This window comes from Phascolarctos cinereus, unplaced genomic scaffold (genome assembly GCF_003287225.1).
Source record: "Phascolarctos cinereus isolate Bilbo 61053 unplaced genomic scaffold, phaCin_HiC Scaffold_2;HRSCAF=192, whole genome shotgun sequence".
Classification (NCBI taxonomy): Eukaryota; Metazoa; Chordata; class Mammalia; order Diprotodontia; family Phascolarctidae; genus Phascolarctos; species Phascolarctos cinereus.
This window is the reverse complement of record NW_027555625.1, coordinates 62,585,602-62,603,731: the sequence shown is the minus strand read 5'-3', so window position 1 is coordinate 62,603,731 and position 18,130 is coordinate 62,585,602. Positions and strand designations below refer to the sequence as shown.

The window sequence follows — 18,130 nt, the reverse complement described above, 5'->3', positions numbered from 1 at the left end:
GCTTTTTCCTTTCTTTTAAATTTGAGCTCTGGGGGCAGCTAGGTGGTGCAGTGGATAGAGCACCAGCCCTGAAGTCAGAAGGACCTAAGTTCAAATCTGCTTCAGACCAAACACTTGACATGTACTAGCTGTGTGACCCTGGGCAAGTCACTTAACCCCAATTGCCTAAAATAGATAGATAGATAGATAGATAGATAGATAGATAGATAGATAGATAGATAGATAGATGAATGAATAGATAAATAAATAAATTTGAGCTCTGTATCTCAGGCGGAAGGGGCACTGTCTCAGGCTTCTTGTGCCATTGGCTACAAGCCCTGGCTGTTTACTTGGTGTTGCACTGATGATACTCTAAGGCCCCCAGGGGACCTTGTGTCTGGTGCTGTGCTTAGGGCCGGGGTGGGGGGATGACTGGCACTGCTAAAGCCATAGGGGTCTGGCAGCTTACCTTGTGCTGATCTGGGGTCCTGGTGATGGTGTCTGGCATATGTTAGAGTCCAGTGGGGTGTTTCTACATTTCCTGGAGCTACACTGAAGCACATGGAGATCTGGTCATTGGAGTATGCCTACTTGCCCAGGGCTGTGCTTAAGCAAGTGGAGGTCTGGCCACTAAAGGATGCCTGCCCACCTGGTGCTGTGCCAAAACATGTGGTGGTTCTAGGAACTGGAATCTGCCCATTCTCCTGGCTTTGCTAAGGCACGGGAGGGGTCCTGCTGTTGGCATTTGTCTGCTCCACCACACTGGGTCTCAGGATCTCCCACTGGTTTGCTGGGGTGGAGTTTACTCCTGGCTTGCTAGGACACTTTCTGTCCTGGAATGTGTTCCCCTTTTACCAAAGTGAGAGGGACCATTCTCGTCAATCTTCCAAGTTTCTTGGGCTAAAAAACTTGTTCACCCCATCTCTTTGCTGGTTCTGCTGTTACAGGATTTGTTTTGGGGCACTATTTTATGGTTGTTTGGAGGTGAATATGGGAATGTTAAGGCGATTTACTGCTTACTCCGCCATCTTGGCTCCCAGAAGTTTCACGCAGTCGCTTCTTCAAAGATATGAAGACTTATCAGATGGGAAAGGAATTTGTTTTATTTTTTTCTGTTTTGGTTGAGAGGAGGAAGGGGTGAAAGTTGTAAGGATACAAATTTCTGCACCTTACAATTAGAGCTCTCTGAAAATAAAATGGGCTGCCTTTCATGGCTGGGTGGTGCAGTGGACAGAGTGCTAGGCCTGGAGTCACCTGAGTTCAAATATGACCTCAGACATTTATTAGCTGTGTGGCCTTGGGCAAGTCACTTGGCTGCTATCTGCCTCAGTTTCCTCATCTTAAGACAATAATAACTACTACCACTCTGGGTTGTTGTGAGGATAAGGTAATACTTGTAAAGCACTTTGCAAACCTCAAATGATAACTATTATTATTGAAAGGTAGTAAGTTCCTCATCTTTGGGCTTGTTCAAGTGGAGGCCAGAAAATTATCTGTGAGGCATGTAGTCCTAGGTTCATGTGCTCCAGATGGTAGTTGGATTAGAGAGACAACATAATACACTGGATAGAGAGGTTAACATGCAGTCAACAAGACCTAGGTACAAATCCGGCCTCGGATACTAGCTGTGTGACCCTGGGCAAATCCCTTCATCTCTCCATGACTCAGTTTTCCCATCTGTAAAATGAGGAGATATGGGCTTGACCTCTCAGGTCTCTTCCAATTCTAAATTTATGATGCAACTCTCCCTTCCCATTCTATGATTTCAAAGGAAAGTAATACATTTTCATTTTAACATGGAGCTCTTCTGGAGACAAATGCTTTAAACCAGAGGCAGAAGGACATATGTAGATTTCATGGAAGTAGAAAATGTCTTGGCAGATACCTTTCCAATTCTACTTCACCAGCCCCCTTTTCCTGCCCACATATGTGTCTTGTGAATCTGGCTGGGTCATCAGCTTCAGAGCACTGGCTGGACATGCTCCTTCCTCCAGCCTCTAACCAGATCCCCATTGCCCTCAACACTTCTCTTGGCTCTTTCCTCAGGGTCTGCTACAGAAGAGGAGAAAAAACTCAGCAGAAACATGATGAAATACTGGGCCAATTTTGCCCGCACAGGGTGAGTGCAAGAGCTGGGCATTGACGGCAGGGGACTGGTGAAAAAAGCCTTCCCTGATGTTTGACAGCACTCTCTCCCACTTCCAGGGACCCCAACAGCCATGGCCTGATGGAATGGCCACACTATGGGAAGGAAGAGAAGTACCTGGTGCTGGATTTAGAACAGAGGGTGGGAACACAACTGAAGGACAAGGAGGTGGCTTTTTGGACAAGGATCCAGAGTCAGCATCACGTCCAAGGTCAGCATGAAGGAGAGGCTTGAATCTGATGGTGCTGCTGACCCCGGCTTAAGCCTAAAGCAGCTGAAAAGCCAAGGGAATGCTTTGAGACCTGGTCCCTAAGGCTGGGGGATATGGGCAATCCAAGCAGACTTTGGGAGCAAAGGAATTATACACGGAAACATTTGGGGAAACTGAGGTCCTCCTGAGGTGACTATCCTGATAATTAGGGGCTCATGAAGAAAGAGGTCATTGGTTTCTGTCCTCATTGGATATCTCAGTTTTTTCCTCTATAAAATGAGGGGATGGGCTAGATCATCTCCACAGTCTCCTTAGACAGAGGATAGCTCCCAAATACTGACTGTCATCACCATCCCCCCAAAGCAGCAGCTGCCCTGTGCTAGACTTAGCTTTCTGCCCCCCTTTACTATAACCTGGGGCCTTATCCCTAGGTGGCCAACATCTACTTTCTCCCCCCTCTCCACTGCCCCCACTACACCTCCACCAATTTTGAGATGTTCAAGAAACCTCAAGCCCACACACACTGTGACTCAGTATAGCACATGCTCCCAGGCACTGTCCACAGAGAGAATGTCACAGCATCCCTACCTCCAGGCACCCCCCTCAAAGAACTGCATACAAACTTAGGAAATGTCTTATATACCTTGAGAGACAGTGTCATCCACAGGAAAGAACATTGGATTTGAAGGAAGAAGAACTGGGTTTAAGTGCCATCTCTGTTACTACCTACCTGTGAGACCGTGGGCAACTCAATGAACATCTCTGAGGCTCAGTTCCTTTATCTGTAGAGTGATGACCTCTGAAGTCTCCTCTGGCTCTAAATCTATAATGAGCTAGGAAGCTACAAATCAAAGAGCATTTGGATTTATAAGTTAAAGATTTAGGCTCCAAAGAGCATTTGGATTTATCATCTAAAGATCCAGGCCCCAAAGAGCATTTGGATTTATAATCGGAAGACCTGGGCTCCAATACCAGCCCAGACATTTACTAGCTGAGGGACTTTGAACAAATCATTTCATATTGCTGAGCCTCAGTTTCCCCTTTTGTAAGACAAGGAAGTTGAACTATGTGATCTCAACCTCATAAGGACAGTTAGGTGGCACAGTGGATAGAATACTGGCCTGGAGTCAAGAGCTGAGTTCAAATCTGTCCTCAGACACTTACTAGTTGTGTAACCCTGGGCAAGTCACTTCACTCTGTTTGTCTCGGTTTCCTCATCTGCAAAATGAGCTGGAGAAGGAAATGGCAAACCACTCCAGTATCTCTGCCAAGAAAACCCCAAATGGGGACATGACTGAAAAATGATTGAACAATAACAATCCAACCTCATCTCTCCTTCCCACTCACCATCAACCTTTCATACCCAATGGGCCACTCACTGACCCTACATGTATCATATTTGCTGCCATTACTCCTTTCCTAGAATGGCCTTCCCACTATCTCCTGCCTCTCCAAATCTTATCTACCTTTCAAGTCCCAGTTCATGCTACCCGCTTTATGAAGTCTTCTCTGAACACCCCAAGCCCCAGAAATCCCTTCCTCCTTTGGACCTACTACTTGTACATACAGGTTCCTGGAAGGCAGGGCGATATAGCAGAGAGAGCACAAAACTTAGGAGACCCTGACAAGACCTTATTAACAGAGTTATGTAGAAAGGTGTATATACATATACAGGGTATCCCATAAGTTGAAGTGCAGCTGTAAGCTATAAGCTTAAGGCTGAACTTAGACTTTTGGGACACCTTGTATCTATCCTATAGCAACCAATAAAAACTAATTTTACAACATTTTTCTATCAACCAACCAACATAACACACCTTCTGTGTGTGCCAGAATAGTTATTATGTGCTGGGAATACAAACACAATGAATAGAACCAGCCCCACTTGAGTTTATAATCTAATGGGGGAGACAGCAAGAATGTATATAAGCACATACAGTATAAATATAAAGAGACTAAATGTAAAGTAATTAAATGTAAGGCAATTTAAGAGGGAGGTCACTAGCAGCTGTGGAAAAGGAGGAGAGTGTCAAGAAAGGCTTCATATAGAAAGTGACACTTGAGCTGAGTCTTGAAGGAAGAGAAGGATTCTATGATGTTGAGGGGAGCACAGAACTGCCTGGTGGGCAAAGGCATGGAGGTGGGAAATGCATGCCATGTGTAAGGAACAAGGAGAAGGTCAGTTTGGCTTGATTGCAGAGTACAGACAGTGAAGCAATAGCAATTGCATTTACAAGATTCTTATGAGCAAAACCCTATTGGAAGGGGTCCTGGAAACCACAGAGAGGAGACAATATGGGAAACGTTACAGATAAAAAAGTTCTGTTGGTCCTGCCAAGATACTTCCTGGCTGTGTGACCCTAGACAAGTCTCCTTACCTCTCTAAGCCCCAGTTCCCTTTTCTATAAGGTAGGGATTATCATATTTGTGCTACCTACATTGAATGATTGGTGTGATATCTCATAAAGTTGTTGTGAGAAATGTCAAGATATATCTAAGGCACTTTGCAAACTTTAAAGTGCCATGTAAATGTCAGCTATTGTTTTTTAATAATAATAAGCCCTAAGGTAGCATAAAAATATGATTCATAAAAATCACAGAATGTTACAATTAGAGGGCTCTTCGAATGTAAGTTCATAGTGCATCAAACAGTTGTTCCCAACCAGGGGGGTCAAACGCGAGAAAACCACAGGTTGGAGCAGAGGGATAGGAAAGCCAAGTACACCCCCCACCATGTAATACAAGAGTTTTTATAAGGGGTCCAAAGAGACGCACCATAAATATGTACCCCAAGCACTGTAATTTTTATCTTTAGCTCTAATGGATATGTAGGTGTTACTATTATTCAAATGTATTTAGATAATGTTATGATTAATAAAATATTAATTCATTTAAAAGAATTACATGGGTAGAGTATCTTTTGTCATTCCCTATTTTCTTAATCGATAAACACTAATAGTACAATTATCATGATGTAGATCTACCAAAAATATTATTTGGGGGGGGTGTTCCCAAATGGCTGAAGAAATTATAGCATATGAATGTTATGGGAAGCTATTGTGCTTTACAAAATCAAGAATATGAGGATTCTGAGAAACATGAGAAGACATGTAAGAACTGATACAAGGTGAAGAAGAACCAGTAGAATGATATATAAGACAGCAATAATATAAACAAAATACTAAAAGGCATTTGCACTCAGATTAATTGCAATGAACAACCTAGTTTCCACAGGATCAAGTGGAAAATATTTGTAAAAAAACACATGGCAAAGTGGCTGCCGCGTAGTAGGCACTGTAAAAATGTTTATACCCTTTCCCCATGGTGAAAATGATGAAATATCTAGGTGGTACAGTGGAGTCAGGAAGTACAGAAAGGGGATACAGGTGATACAGCTGGGTCTGGAGTCAGGAAAACCTGAGTTCAAATGTGGCCACAGACACTTAATTAGCTGTGTGACCCTAACTAAGTCACTTCACCCTGTTTGCCTCGGTTTCTTCATCTGTAAAAACGAGCTGGAGAAGGAAGTGGCAAACCATTCCAGTATCTTTGCCAAGAAAATCCCAAATGGGGTCACAAAGAATTGGACACAACTACAAAACAACTGAACAACAAAATTATTACTTTTTATTAAATTCCCTGCTCTCAGAAGAGAGGTGATAGGTTACATTGTATAAATTACCAGATCTGAAGGTTTTGTTTGGGTTTTTTTGGCTTAACTATTTTTCTTTGTTATAAGGGAGGATCCAGTGATAATAGGGTGAGTATACTGGGAAATTATACAGAATGATATAGACTGGCAACTCATCCTTAAGCCAGTAAGAGACAAAAGACATCAACATAATTTTTAAGGTAGGAGGGGAACCTTTCGAAATAACAAAATGGCATTGCATTCATTTCTCCCCTACAAAAACAAACAAACCAAGGTCTTCATACTTTTAAAGTTGGGAACACAGACTATAGTTACCCAATCCCTGAGCAAACATTTCTTCTTTGTTCTACCGTGTATCATATTGGTTATATATATGATATGACCCCTAGGAGGTGATGTACTGGTAGGTGTTTAACAAATATCTTCCCCAACCAAAAAAAAAATATATATATATATGTATATATATATATATATATATATACATATATATATGTATATATATGTGTGTGTGTATGTATATGAGTATACACACATATGTACAAGTACATATACATATTTACATACACGTGTATACACACATATATATATGTATATATATACACCATATTCTTCCAAGTTTAATCTACATAACATTTTCTCCATCACTCTCTTAAATTTAGATAGTCAGCAAAATAGCAAATCAAACTCTAATTTGTAGTTTGCCATTTTCTAAGGTATAAATGGTCACACTGAAAATTTAACAATTGGTCCTCACAAGGTGTTACAAGCTTACCCTTAGTAGACGATAAGTTCTTGAGAACAGGGACTATAGGATTTCAATAAATATTTGCTGAATCAAATTGAATTGATGGTTGGAACTCAAAACAACTCTTGACTACACAATATTAAACATAGAACACAGAACGTTGGGTCTGAAAGAGACCTTAGAAAATAGAATGTTAGAGCATAGACTGCTAGCACCAAGAAGGGGCCTTAAAAATCCTCTAGTCTAAGATCCTCATTTTACAAGCAGACCCAGAGAGGAGGAGTGGATTGCCCAGGACAGCCAGCTAGTGAAGGCCTGTAACAACTGTACCCTATATCCCAGCTCCTCTTTATGCTACATCGTGTTTATCATTCAGTTCTTGAGAAGGCATAGGGTAGTGAATACTATGACTCTGAGCCTGGTAGTGGTCAAGGTTTGAGTTTAATGCTTGTTGCCTTAAAATCCTATCTCTGACATATTCTAATATATGGTCATGGATAATCACTTAATTCCACAGTGCCCTACACAATTCTCTAACTATAAATTAAGGATGAGCTGCCATTCTATATCAATGGAAGGATGGGACCTTTCCAATAGGTTAATCACATACCCACTGGGACCATTCCACAGTCCCCACTTTAAAGAGTATTAATGAAGTTCAACCTCCCCCTCATATTTTTTACTGTTTAATTTTTCTTATTTTAGTCCCTTTTCAATGAACGTTTATTTTTCTGAAGAAAAAGAAAGAAAAAGAAAACCCTGTAATGAACATGCATAGTCAAGCAAAACAAATCCCCCATTGCCCATGTCTAAAAAGGAATGTTTCATTCTGAATCTTGAATCCACCACCTCTCTATCAGGGCATGGGTAATATGCTTCATCATTGCTCCTCTGGTTGGAATCATAGTTGCTCATCTCATCGATCAGAGTTCTTAAGTCTTTCAAAGTTGTTTGTTTTTACAATGTTGTTGTTACTTTATAATTTGTTCTTCTGGTTCTGCCCACCTCACTCTGTATCCATTCATATAAGTTTTCCCAGGTTCTCCAAATCCTTCCCTTTCATAATTTCTTATGGCACAATAGTATTTCATTACACTGACATAGGGGCAGCTGGGTGACACAGTGGATAGAGGGCCTGGCATGGAGTTAGGAAGACTCATCTTCCTGAGTTCAATTCTGGCCTTGGATACTCAACTAGCTGTGTGACCCTTGGAAAGTCACTTAACCCTGTTTGCCTCAGTTTCTTCATCTGTAAAATGAGCTGGAGAAGGAAATGGCAAATTATTCCAGTATTTTTGCCAAAAAAACCCCAAATGGAGTCATGAAGAGTCAGACACAACTGAAAAGTGCCTGAACTAAACACTCATACAGCATAATTTGTTCAGTCATTCTCCAATTGATAGGTACTCTCTTAGTTTCCAGTTCTTTGCCACTACAAAAAGTACTGCCATAAATATTTTTGTACACATGCAACCCCCCTCTCATTTGATAGAGGAGGAAATTGAGACCCACAGAGACTGAGTGGATTGTCCAAGGCCATATAACATTAAGTAGCAGAGCCATGAATTGACACTAAGCTCCTGGACTCCAAGGTGACTATTTCTCCTGCACCGTGATGCCTCGTGGGCAACATGTACGTAGTCTGATGGGCTAGTACGGTGCTTAAAAATGTAATGAAAATAGCTGTAGTAGGCTAGAAGCCTGAGATAAAGACAGCTAGATCACATAATGGATGATAATAATGATAATAGCAGCTAGCATTATATAGCGCATTAAGGTTGGAAAAATACTTTACTCACGCTGCCTCACAACAACCTGCGTAAAATGAGAGAGAGCTGGCCTACAGACCCAGACCCAAAGTGGCAGTGAAATATGGTAGAAAGCAATGATGTCAGATTCAGATAGAAGGATCCCTACAAACTGCATAAGGACTCAGAAAAGCAGAAATGAACATCATCTATGTTGTGTTATATTTTTATCTATTTTGTTTAAAATTTCCCAATCACATTTTGATCTGGTGAGGGCTGTCCTCTAGCCAGGAGGTTAATGCCTCTGGAGAGAATGTAGGATTTGGGGTCACAAGCTTGGGCTCAAACTGCAGTTCTGTTATTATATTTTGAGGCTTTTGGCGTGTCTGTGACTCAGTGTCCTCATCTGTAAAATGAGAGGGTTGGACTAAAGGATAATAGCTAGCATTTCTTACAGCACTTGAAGGTTTGCCAAGCACTGTACATGTGTGTATATATATGTATGTATATACACATGCACACATATATGTATATTTGTGTGCATATATACACACGTGTATATATATATATACACATTATATATAAATATATATATATATATATATATATATAATTTCATTTGATCCTTGAGACAATGCTATGAGGTAGGTGCTATTAGTATCCCCGTTTTACCAATCAGGAAACTGAGACTGACCGTCATTAAGTGCCTTGCCCAATGTCGTGTACCTGGTGTCTGAGGCAGGATTTGAATTTAGGTCTGTCCTGCATCCAAGTCCAGAGTTCCATGCATTCGGCCACCCACCTAAGGTCCCTCCCAGTTCTAAATGGATGGCCCCATGATCAGTAAAGTCCCTTGTAGCTCTAAATTCTACAGCTTCACCGCAGGAGGGTACTGAAAGTGTGGTCAGTCAGCAATTGGAGCTTTGAGGAGTCAAGTCTGCAAGTTTTTATTAAGCACCTATTGTCATTCAGTAGTGTTTGACTCTTCATGACCCCATTTGGGGTTTTCTTGACAAAGATACTGGAGTGGTTTGCCATTTCTTTCTCCAGCTCATTTTACAGATGAGGAAACTGAGGCCAACAGGGTTAAGTGACTTGCCCAGGGTCACACAACTAGTAAGTATCTGAGGCTGGATTTGAATTTGGGAGCAAGAGTCTTCCTGACTCTAGGTCAGCACTCTATCTGCCAGCCACATCACCCAGCTGCCCTGCTTATGTGCCATTCACTGTGCTAAGCACTAGGAATACAAAGGGGGAAAAAAAGTCCAGTCCCTGTTCACAAGGAATTCACAGTCTACTGGGAGAGGCAACATACAAACAACTGTGTTACAAGCTATGCACAGGATACATTGGAGATAATTAAGAGAGAGAAAATACTAAGATTAAGTAAGACTGGGGAAAGCTTCTTGTAGAAGGTGGGACTTTAGCAGAGACCTGAAGGAAGCCATGGAAGCCAGGAGGCAGAGAGCTCCAGATGTGGGTCACAGCCAGAAAAAATGCCCTGAGTTAGGAGATAGGGTAGGAATGGTGGAAGCAACTTGAACGGCCGGTGTTAAACAGGCATACACCCTGGCAGGAAACCTGCTCACCCTCGAACTTTGTATCTCAGGTCTAGGCACAGCCTAGTAATGATGATGTCATAGTCCTAAAATAGTGTAGGACAGAAGAAAGAGGGATGGATTTGGAGTCAGGAGACTTAGATTTGAATCTCAGCTTTGCCACTTCATATTGCTATGACCTGGTGGGCCTGTCTTAGTAAACTACTGAGAGCCTCAATTTTCCTCATCTGTAAAATGGGGAAAACAACGCTTGCACCAACTAGCTCACAGCATTGTCAGAAGGAAAGCCCTTTGTAAAAACTAGACCATAAAATGTGATTTTGGTCAAGTCACTCGCCACCTCTGGGCCTCAGTTTCCACATCTGTAAAATGAGGTCTGACCACATCTCTCCAATTTCTTCTATGCCTGTACTCTCTAAGGATGGCCCTTAGCCATGTACCTCCTAGAGACAATCCTGGATCTCATACACCCCAAGGAAGACTGAGCTGTTCCCTAGGAACCCCTCTGGCCATAGGTTCCTTCAACTTTCTGGGCAAAAGGCATTTCCTTTCGGGAAGGAGCCTGTGTCAAATGAAGCCTCACCATATCCCTGGCTCAGTCTCATTCCTGAGCCCCCAATTTCCCTCACACCCTCACACACAGTACAATTCACTCTCTCCTAGCATGTGGTTTTCATCCCCTGTAGGGCTAGCATGGGATACTAATAAGCCGGCTTTTTACTGAAGCTCCCGCCCAGGGCCAGCCCTTAGAGAGAACAGGGGTCTGATGTAAGAAGCTTAATGGACTCTTGCTGTTGTCTTTCCTGAAACCCAGAAAGGCTTCGCGGAATCCATTTACCTGAAACGGCTCCAGGCCCCCCCACCCTCCTGCCTGCCTTTAGGCCCAGGGCCCTGCCTCCGTGCCTGGGATGGCACCTCCCTAAGAGGGCTGGTGACCTGGGGAGGTCACAGCCTCATCTGACCCCCTCCTCCTCCTCCTCAGAGGGAGAAGCCCTGAGCTCTTTGTCTCCCTGTTTGAAAAAACTCTGCCTTGCTTTGCTCGCCCAAGACAGGCCTTTCAGAATGGGTTCAGGACCTCTCCAATCTGAGTGTTCATTAATTCCATGTTGATGGTGTCACTGCTAATTAGCTGGTCCACCCAATCCTCTCCGGAACCTCGGGGTTGACTTTGGGGCTTTGGTGATGTTTCCTACTCCCTTTCATCCCCTCGTTGGCCAGTCTGCTCACTTGTTTTCCAGACAGCCTCCTCCAGAGGCCCACACTCAGATCCTTATGCCTCTCATTATCTCATACTCTGGTCCGATTTTTCTGCTGAACAAGGCAAGGAACACTTTCCTAAAGTTTAGTAACTAAGTCACTTCTCTTTTCTGGGTCTCAATTTCCCCATCTGTAAAATGAGAAAAAAAGGAGAGATGGTCTCTAAGATCCCCTTCCAGCTTTAACCTACTTTCTTTATTCTAACATTCTGTGTTCTTAGCCTCTTCCATCCAATATTCTTTGTTCTAAGCCTCTTTATTCTAACATTCTATGTTCTAAGTCTCTTCATGCTAACATTCTATGTTCTAAGCTCCTAGCTCTGATATTCTACATCCTATAATTTTGTCTTGAGATCCTTTCTGTTTCTAACAAGCAACGTTCTTGACATTTTTAGTTCTAAATGTGAAGTTCCTGGGTCCCTTCCATTTCTAATATTCTAGGATTCTATGGGTCTATTCCTCTGAGGACACATCCACTGACCCACACTGAGTCCGCACCTTTCGCCCTCATTTTCAGCCCCAGCTGCAGTCCTGAGCCACACTGCAATAACTCACCTCTCCATAGCATTAGATCAAGCACCAGCTGTGAGGTTAGGAAGACCTGAGTTCAAATCCAGCCTCAGGTACTTACCAGCTGTATGACCCTGGGAAAGTCACTTAAGTCCTATCTGCCTCAGTTTCTTCCACTGTAAAATGGGGATAGTAATAGCACCTCCCTCTCAAAGTTTTTATGAAGATTAAATGAGATCATATTTCTAAAGCGCTTAGTACAATGCCTGGTACATAGTAGGTGCTTAATAAATGTTCATTTCCTTCCTTCCTTCCATATCTAAGATTCTTTCCACCTTACTCTGCTCCCTCACCAGAACCTCATAAGGTAGTGTGTGCAGGTATTATGCTCCCAATTTGATAGATAAGGAAAGTGACTCTCAGTGGGGTGGAAGTGATTAGCCCAAGTTCACACAGCAGGTAAGGGATAGAATTAAGATCGCACCCCTGGCCCGATTCCAAATCCAGTCCTCTTTACATTAGGAAACCAGCAAGCAAGCACATGTACCTTCTGAGATAAGAAGAGCTGGCATTTATGTAAAACATTACAGATTTCAAAGCATTTTACATACACTGCCTCATTTGACCCTTACAATGGCCCTTGGAAGCCTGTAATTTAAATGTTGTTGTTCCCATTTTACAGATTAAAAAAAAAATACTAGGATCCAAAGAGATAATTAGCCCCACTGAAGGGTACACAATGAGTTAGTGGCTGAGCAGGGAGTTTAAGCCACACCCCAGAACTCCAAGCCCATGGCCCCTTCACACACCTCTATTCATGCCCACTTGTCCATCTATGCCCCACGGGGGCTGAGCTCTGCCCTCCAAAGTCAAAGAACGCTTCGATTCCCAGAGGCAGGCACTGGGGAAAATGCCTCATGCCCTCCCCTCTCCCCAGCTGCTGTAATTATCCATGCCTGGGAGACAGGAGAGGAGGCTCCGGGAAGGTCCAATTAGACCAAATGTAGAATATGAGCTGTCATTCCATTAGTAACCCAGGGAGGAGAAACAAACCACACTGTTGGCTGCTCAGGGCAACTCAGGGCTGCTCATTCCACTAGCGTCAATTTGATAAATCTCAAGGCTCTTAATGAGACACTTGGGGAGAAGGGTAGCGAGAGGGAGTTAGCAAAAAAATTTTTTTTAATAAAAATACAAAGCAAGAGGTGGATACTCATTGGAACTGGCCTCCTTGCCAATGGCAGATGGATCACAGGTTCCCAGATTGGACTTTGATCAACAGTAGAGGGCCACCCTGGGGATGCTGTCACTAGCCTCATTCAACTTTAAATGATTACTCCTAGTTTGCCAGCAACCCAACAAACCCACCTGGCAAAGGGAATCAGCCCCTAACTGGCTGTGGGTTTTGGCCAAGTAACTTCTCCCTACCTCAGGACCTCAGTTTCCTCATTTATCAATGGAGAAGATTACAGAATGTTGGGAAAAGAAGAGACAGTAGAGATTATCTAACTCATCACCATCCCCCTCCTTTTTTATGACATCAAAAGAGAGATTTAAAGTGAGTTGCCCAAGCTAATAGGTGGAAATGTCAGGTTTTAGATCCAGAATCACAAACCATAACCAGTTAATCCTAAAAATTCAGTTCACAGTAAAATTTAATGGTATAATGGCACATATATCCCTGCTTTTTGCCCAAAATAAATAGACTTATTAAGAAGGGTCTTCCACAGGAGAATCCAGAGATGGTGGAGGGAGCTTCAGGTAGAAGTGGTCTCTCCAGACTCTCAGAGCGCCCCGCCAATTGTGTGGTGCTGCAAGCAGGGCCCTAACTGGAAAATTCCCTCTCCTGCTTCTTCATATAGAGAAAATCATTGTCTTTCTAAAGCTTCTAATGTCTGGAAAACACCAAGGTGCTCCCTCCATCACAACCCTTATCTCTAATTGAGTACCTGTGTAACGGGGAAGGGCTGATTCTCAGAGCCGACATAGGCCTAAAGTAGGAGAGGCACTTGAAAGAAAATGAGCAAACTCCTAACTTAATTGTTTGAGAAGTTAATATGGCGGGAAAGAACTCTTGGCTTTGAGTCCAAGGCGTTAGTTCGAATCCAGCCTCCAACAGCTGCTTGGCTCTGCCAATCTCAGACATAGCATCTCCCTTCTTCACTGGCTATCTCACATGCCTAGAACGCTGGCCCTCTGGACATACACTGCTTAGTTTCCCTGGCTTCCTTCAAGACTCAGTTCAGATTGTTGAGATAGAGGGAAGGCCAGTTACAAAATGGAGCTTGTTTGGTGTGGGAATCGAGAGAATCGATCAGCTTCTATCTCATGAACACTAATTCCATCTTGTACTGCCACAGGTATTCTCCATCTTGTTTCTTCTGCAAACCATCCACGGGAAACTAGATGGCATATAGCCATCCATTGTTTCATAAATGCAGGTGAATGTAATTCATCAGCATCTCTGAATTCTGGGAATCGGAAGACACGGAAACCTACTAGTCCCCCTCCCAACCCCACTGAAACTCACTCTTTCCCCCTTCTAACTTGGAAAGTCCTTAATCTTTCCTCCAATTAGAAATCAAATTATCTAATTTTGTATTCTGATTTGTGTCCTAGCTGATTGTTTTCTTATAATTAATTGGTTTTATTTGATTAATTGTTTTTAATACATTAAAATCTGTCTCACTCTGTATTCAGGGTCTTTGGACTGACTGGGGAGTCCACTGACCCGTTTATTATGCCTGCCATGCTAAACAATCATATTGCTCAGACTTCAGTTATTACTAATTAATCACCACAAAATCCCACCTTCGGCAGAAGGCCTTTCCCATTCTGTTCAGTGACTAGTACCTCTGAGAATACACTTCATTTCCTCTGTGTGTATCTTACGAGTTTAAAAAAACACAAGCATTTAGTAAGCACCTACTGTGTGCTAGGCACTGAGCTAAGTACTTTACATATATCATCTCATTTGATCCTCACAACAACTCTCGTGAAGTAGATGCTATTACTGGATTTATCTTTTTTACAGTTGAGGAGACGGAGGCACACAGAGGTTAAGAGACTTGTCCAGTACGGATGTATTGAACTCAGATCTTCCTGCCTCCAGGCCCAGTTTTCCACCTACCACAGGACCTCTTGTCTCCTCCACTGAACACAAGTTGTTTGAGGCAGGGACCGTTTGGACCTTTGTATTTCCAGTATTTTGCACAGTGCCCAGCGTGCCCACAGACAGCATTTAATAAATCCCTTTTCTGTATTTAACTACCTCTGTGTATTTGCATATGTTTGCATTTATTAACTTTCATTTATGCTGTCCATATTTATTTATTGGTTTGTTCCTTGTTGCCATCCCAGTTAGAACATAAGCCCCTTGTGATTAAGGACTACTTCATTCTTTAGGCACCACAATGGATATAGTACTAGATCTGGAGTCAGGAAGACCTAAGTTCAAATCTAGCCTCAGACACTCACTGCCTGACCCTGGGCAAGTCACTTAATCTCTGAGCCTCAGTTTTCTCATCTGTAAAATGGGAACAAAAAATAATACCTATCTCCCAGGATTGTTGTAAGGATTAAATGAGACCAGATTTGTAAAAATGCGTTGTAAGCCGCCAAGAGCCGTGTGAACGCTATTATCGTTATTATTCTTCGTACTTATATCTGATGTCTTCAGCTGCCCTTCTTCAGTCTTCTGACACAGAACCTGACATAGGAGGAGGTGCATGATAAATACTTGTCAATTGGTTGAGCAACTGACTGCCTTAAGTTTCTGAAACTCAAGACAGATCTTCTGCCTGCAAGCTCGGTGCTCTTTCCCCTCTCCTACTGTGCCAAATCTTACATTGTCAGGAGCCTTGGATTTGACCCCTGGCCCTGACCCTCCCCTACCAACTCAAGTCACCCTCTGAGCCTCAGTTTCCTCATCTGTAAAACAGAGATGATAGTATCTCTGTTTGTTACCCCACAGGGCTGTTTTGAAGGATGTGTTTTAGGAAACTTAATTATTCTCTAAGGCCATTCTTTAAGGACTCAGAGGTTGTCAAATGGATTCAAGGATTCCTGACCCAAGGGAATTTCTTACTAGAGGTCATGTGGCATGGAGGGAAGAAGCATTGGTTTTGGAATGGAAAGACCTGAGCTGATTTCAAGCTTTGACATTTAGCCATTTGAGTTTCAGTTTTCTCATCCATAAAGTGGGGATAATAATACAGTACTTGTACAACCTCACTCACAGGAATAGATTTTAAGAAAATCAGTTAATCAAAGGAGGCAAATTTGTTACAGTAAATTCTTCCCTCCTGCCTCTCAATACTGGGTCCAGTTCCTTGTTCATCTGAAGTACCCAAAATAACTTTATAGGCTGTCCATTCAACTGGAGATAAATTTACTTATAACTTAGGTTTAGGTTCAATTTCAAGATTTCCCCCAAAAAAGGAAGAATAGAAATATATTTAATATATAATACAAATCATTTATGTAACAGATAGTTTATTGCTATGATGAACTCAGAGTGTACCCCAAGAATGTTGGGGTGCCACGTGAAATGAGGAGGAATAGATTGTGGGTCCTATTATCCTCAAAGAATTCACTCAAACAGTCTCCACGTTAAAGAAAGGCCTTTATTGGGGTGATGCACCCAAGTGGGCCTGCTCCCAGTGAGGCAAAGCATAGGCAGCAGGCCCTACTACCCTACAGGAGCAAAGTGGCCCACTTCCCGTAGGAGGTAAAGGCAGTTAGCCAAGTTAAAGGTTTGGTTTAAATACAATTTATGGAATGGGGGAAAGGGGATAAGAGAATGAGGGCAGCAAGCTTGGCTCTGAAATGCCTGGGATAATAGGTAGTCCAGAGGTGCCTTTAGCATACAGATAAGCAAAGCGAACAGCAAAGGAGAGGGGAAGAGTTGTTCTGGAATTAGGGGTGCTTTGTGAAAGCAAACAAGTAAGTCTACGGTGGGGGCCTTCAATGCACAGTTCTTTGATCTTTTTTCTGGTTGGTCACAACCTGTATCTTATCTCATCTCTCACATCCTACATCCTGCTTGCTCCATCTGCCTGGAGCCTTCCTTTCTACCTCATCAACTACACACTCACAAAAAATGCTAAACATAAAAGACTCACAGCTCACATTAAAAGAATGATTTAAAACAGTATTCAGTAATTTAATTTATAGCTACTGCTAAAAAAAATATCCTGGGAAGCTGATATTTAAACTTCATCAGAACATAAAATGATTTGCAGGACTTCTAACTGGGCGTATTACATTTTACACGAACTCTGTACTGACCAGACAACTGCTGATAGGACAGCCAGGCTAGAGTTAATCCTTCTCTCAGTGGCCATCCTCTCCAAGAAGACTCAAAGAGTTTCCAGAGACTTAGCCTTTTGCCATCATTCAACAACAATTTGCTAGGACTGAGGACCTCCACAGCCTTCCAAGCACTTGAAGGCCTTCTCCAAGTCTGGACATGAGGGCGGGGAGGAAAGGGTGGAGCCAAGATGGTGGACAGAAGCCAGCAAGCTACCTGAGCTCTCCCCAGTTTCCCTCAGAAACATTAAGCCAAGTCTGGACATGTCCAACTCAAGGATAGAAACTTGCAAATACAAAAACAAAGCCCAAACTGAAGCTCAGACTTAATTGATTCCATGTTCCATGAGGAAGCTCCTTCCTCTTATCTCCTCTCACATGAAGTTTAAAAACAGGGCACATTGGAGATCTAAAGCAGAAAGAGCCAGCCAGAAGCTGTTTCTTCTTTGACTTGATGTGGCATCCTATCTTCCCACCACCATCAAGAGGCCACGCAAGGTCTGCAACGTCCTATGATGAGTCAGCAGTCAGTCATTCAATCAGCCAATCAACAGTCAGTAAGCACCTACTATTTGCCACGCACTGTGCTAAGCACTGGGGATTCAAACACCAAAAAAAAAAAAAAAGACAGTGTCTGCCCTCAAGGAGCTTAGAATCTAATGGGGGAAGACAACGGAAAATGTGGGGAAGGAAAGATACCTGGCTCAGGGGCATGATGGAGAAATCCAAAGAAGGACAGCCAGGTTGGACACCATCCATGCAGAAACAAGCAGCAAAACAGCCACACCCTAATCCAGAACCAGGAAGTGCCATCCTGAAGATGCTCCATGAAACGGCCTTGTTCACACAGCAAGATAAATCATAAAAGGCCCATATATATGACTGGAAAAGGAGGTGGACCTGTTAAAGCACTGGATAGCTCTGAAGTATTTATGGAAAGACTTGCCTAAGACATGAATACGGGCAAGACTTTCACAAGATTAGAGGAAATGGATGAGTTGCAACCTGCATTGG

General features: G+C 42.7%; 2 protein-coding genes across 2 annotated transcripts in view; one reads left to right on the top strand and one right to left on the bottom strand.

Annotated features, from left to right (window-relative positions):
- CES4A (carboxylesterase 4A) overlaps nt 1-5,236 on the top strand; it is a 34,282-nt gene extending 29,046 nt beyond the window's left edge. Inside the window, exons 13-14 of the mRNA XM_078149438.1 lie at nt 2,026-2,098; nt 2,185-5,236. Of these exons, the coding sequence (XP_078005564.1) occupies nt 2,026-2,098; nt 2,185-2,359 (248 nt within the window). The 3' untranslated portion in view covers nt 2,360-5,236. The remainder of the gene's footprint in view (nt 1-2,025; nt 2,099-2,184) is intronic.
- The window catches only part of LOC144455673 (uncharacterized), a 95,445-nt gene that overhangs the window by 41,147 nt on the left and 36,168 nt on the right, over nt 1-18,130 (bottom strand). The window lies entirely within an intron of this gene.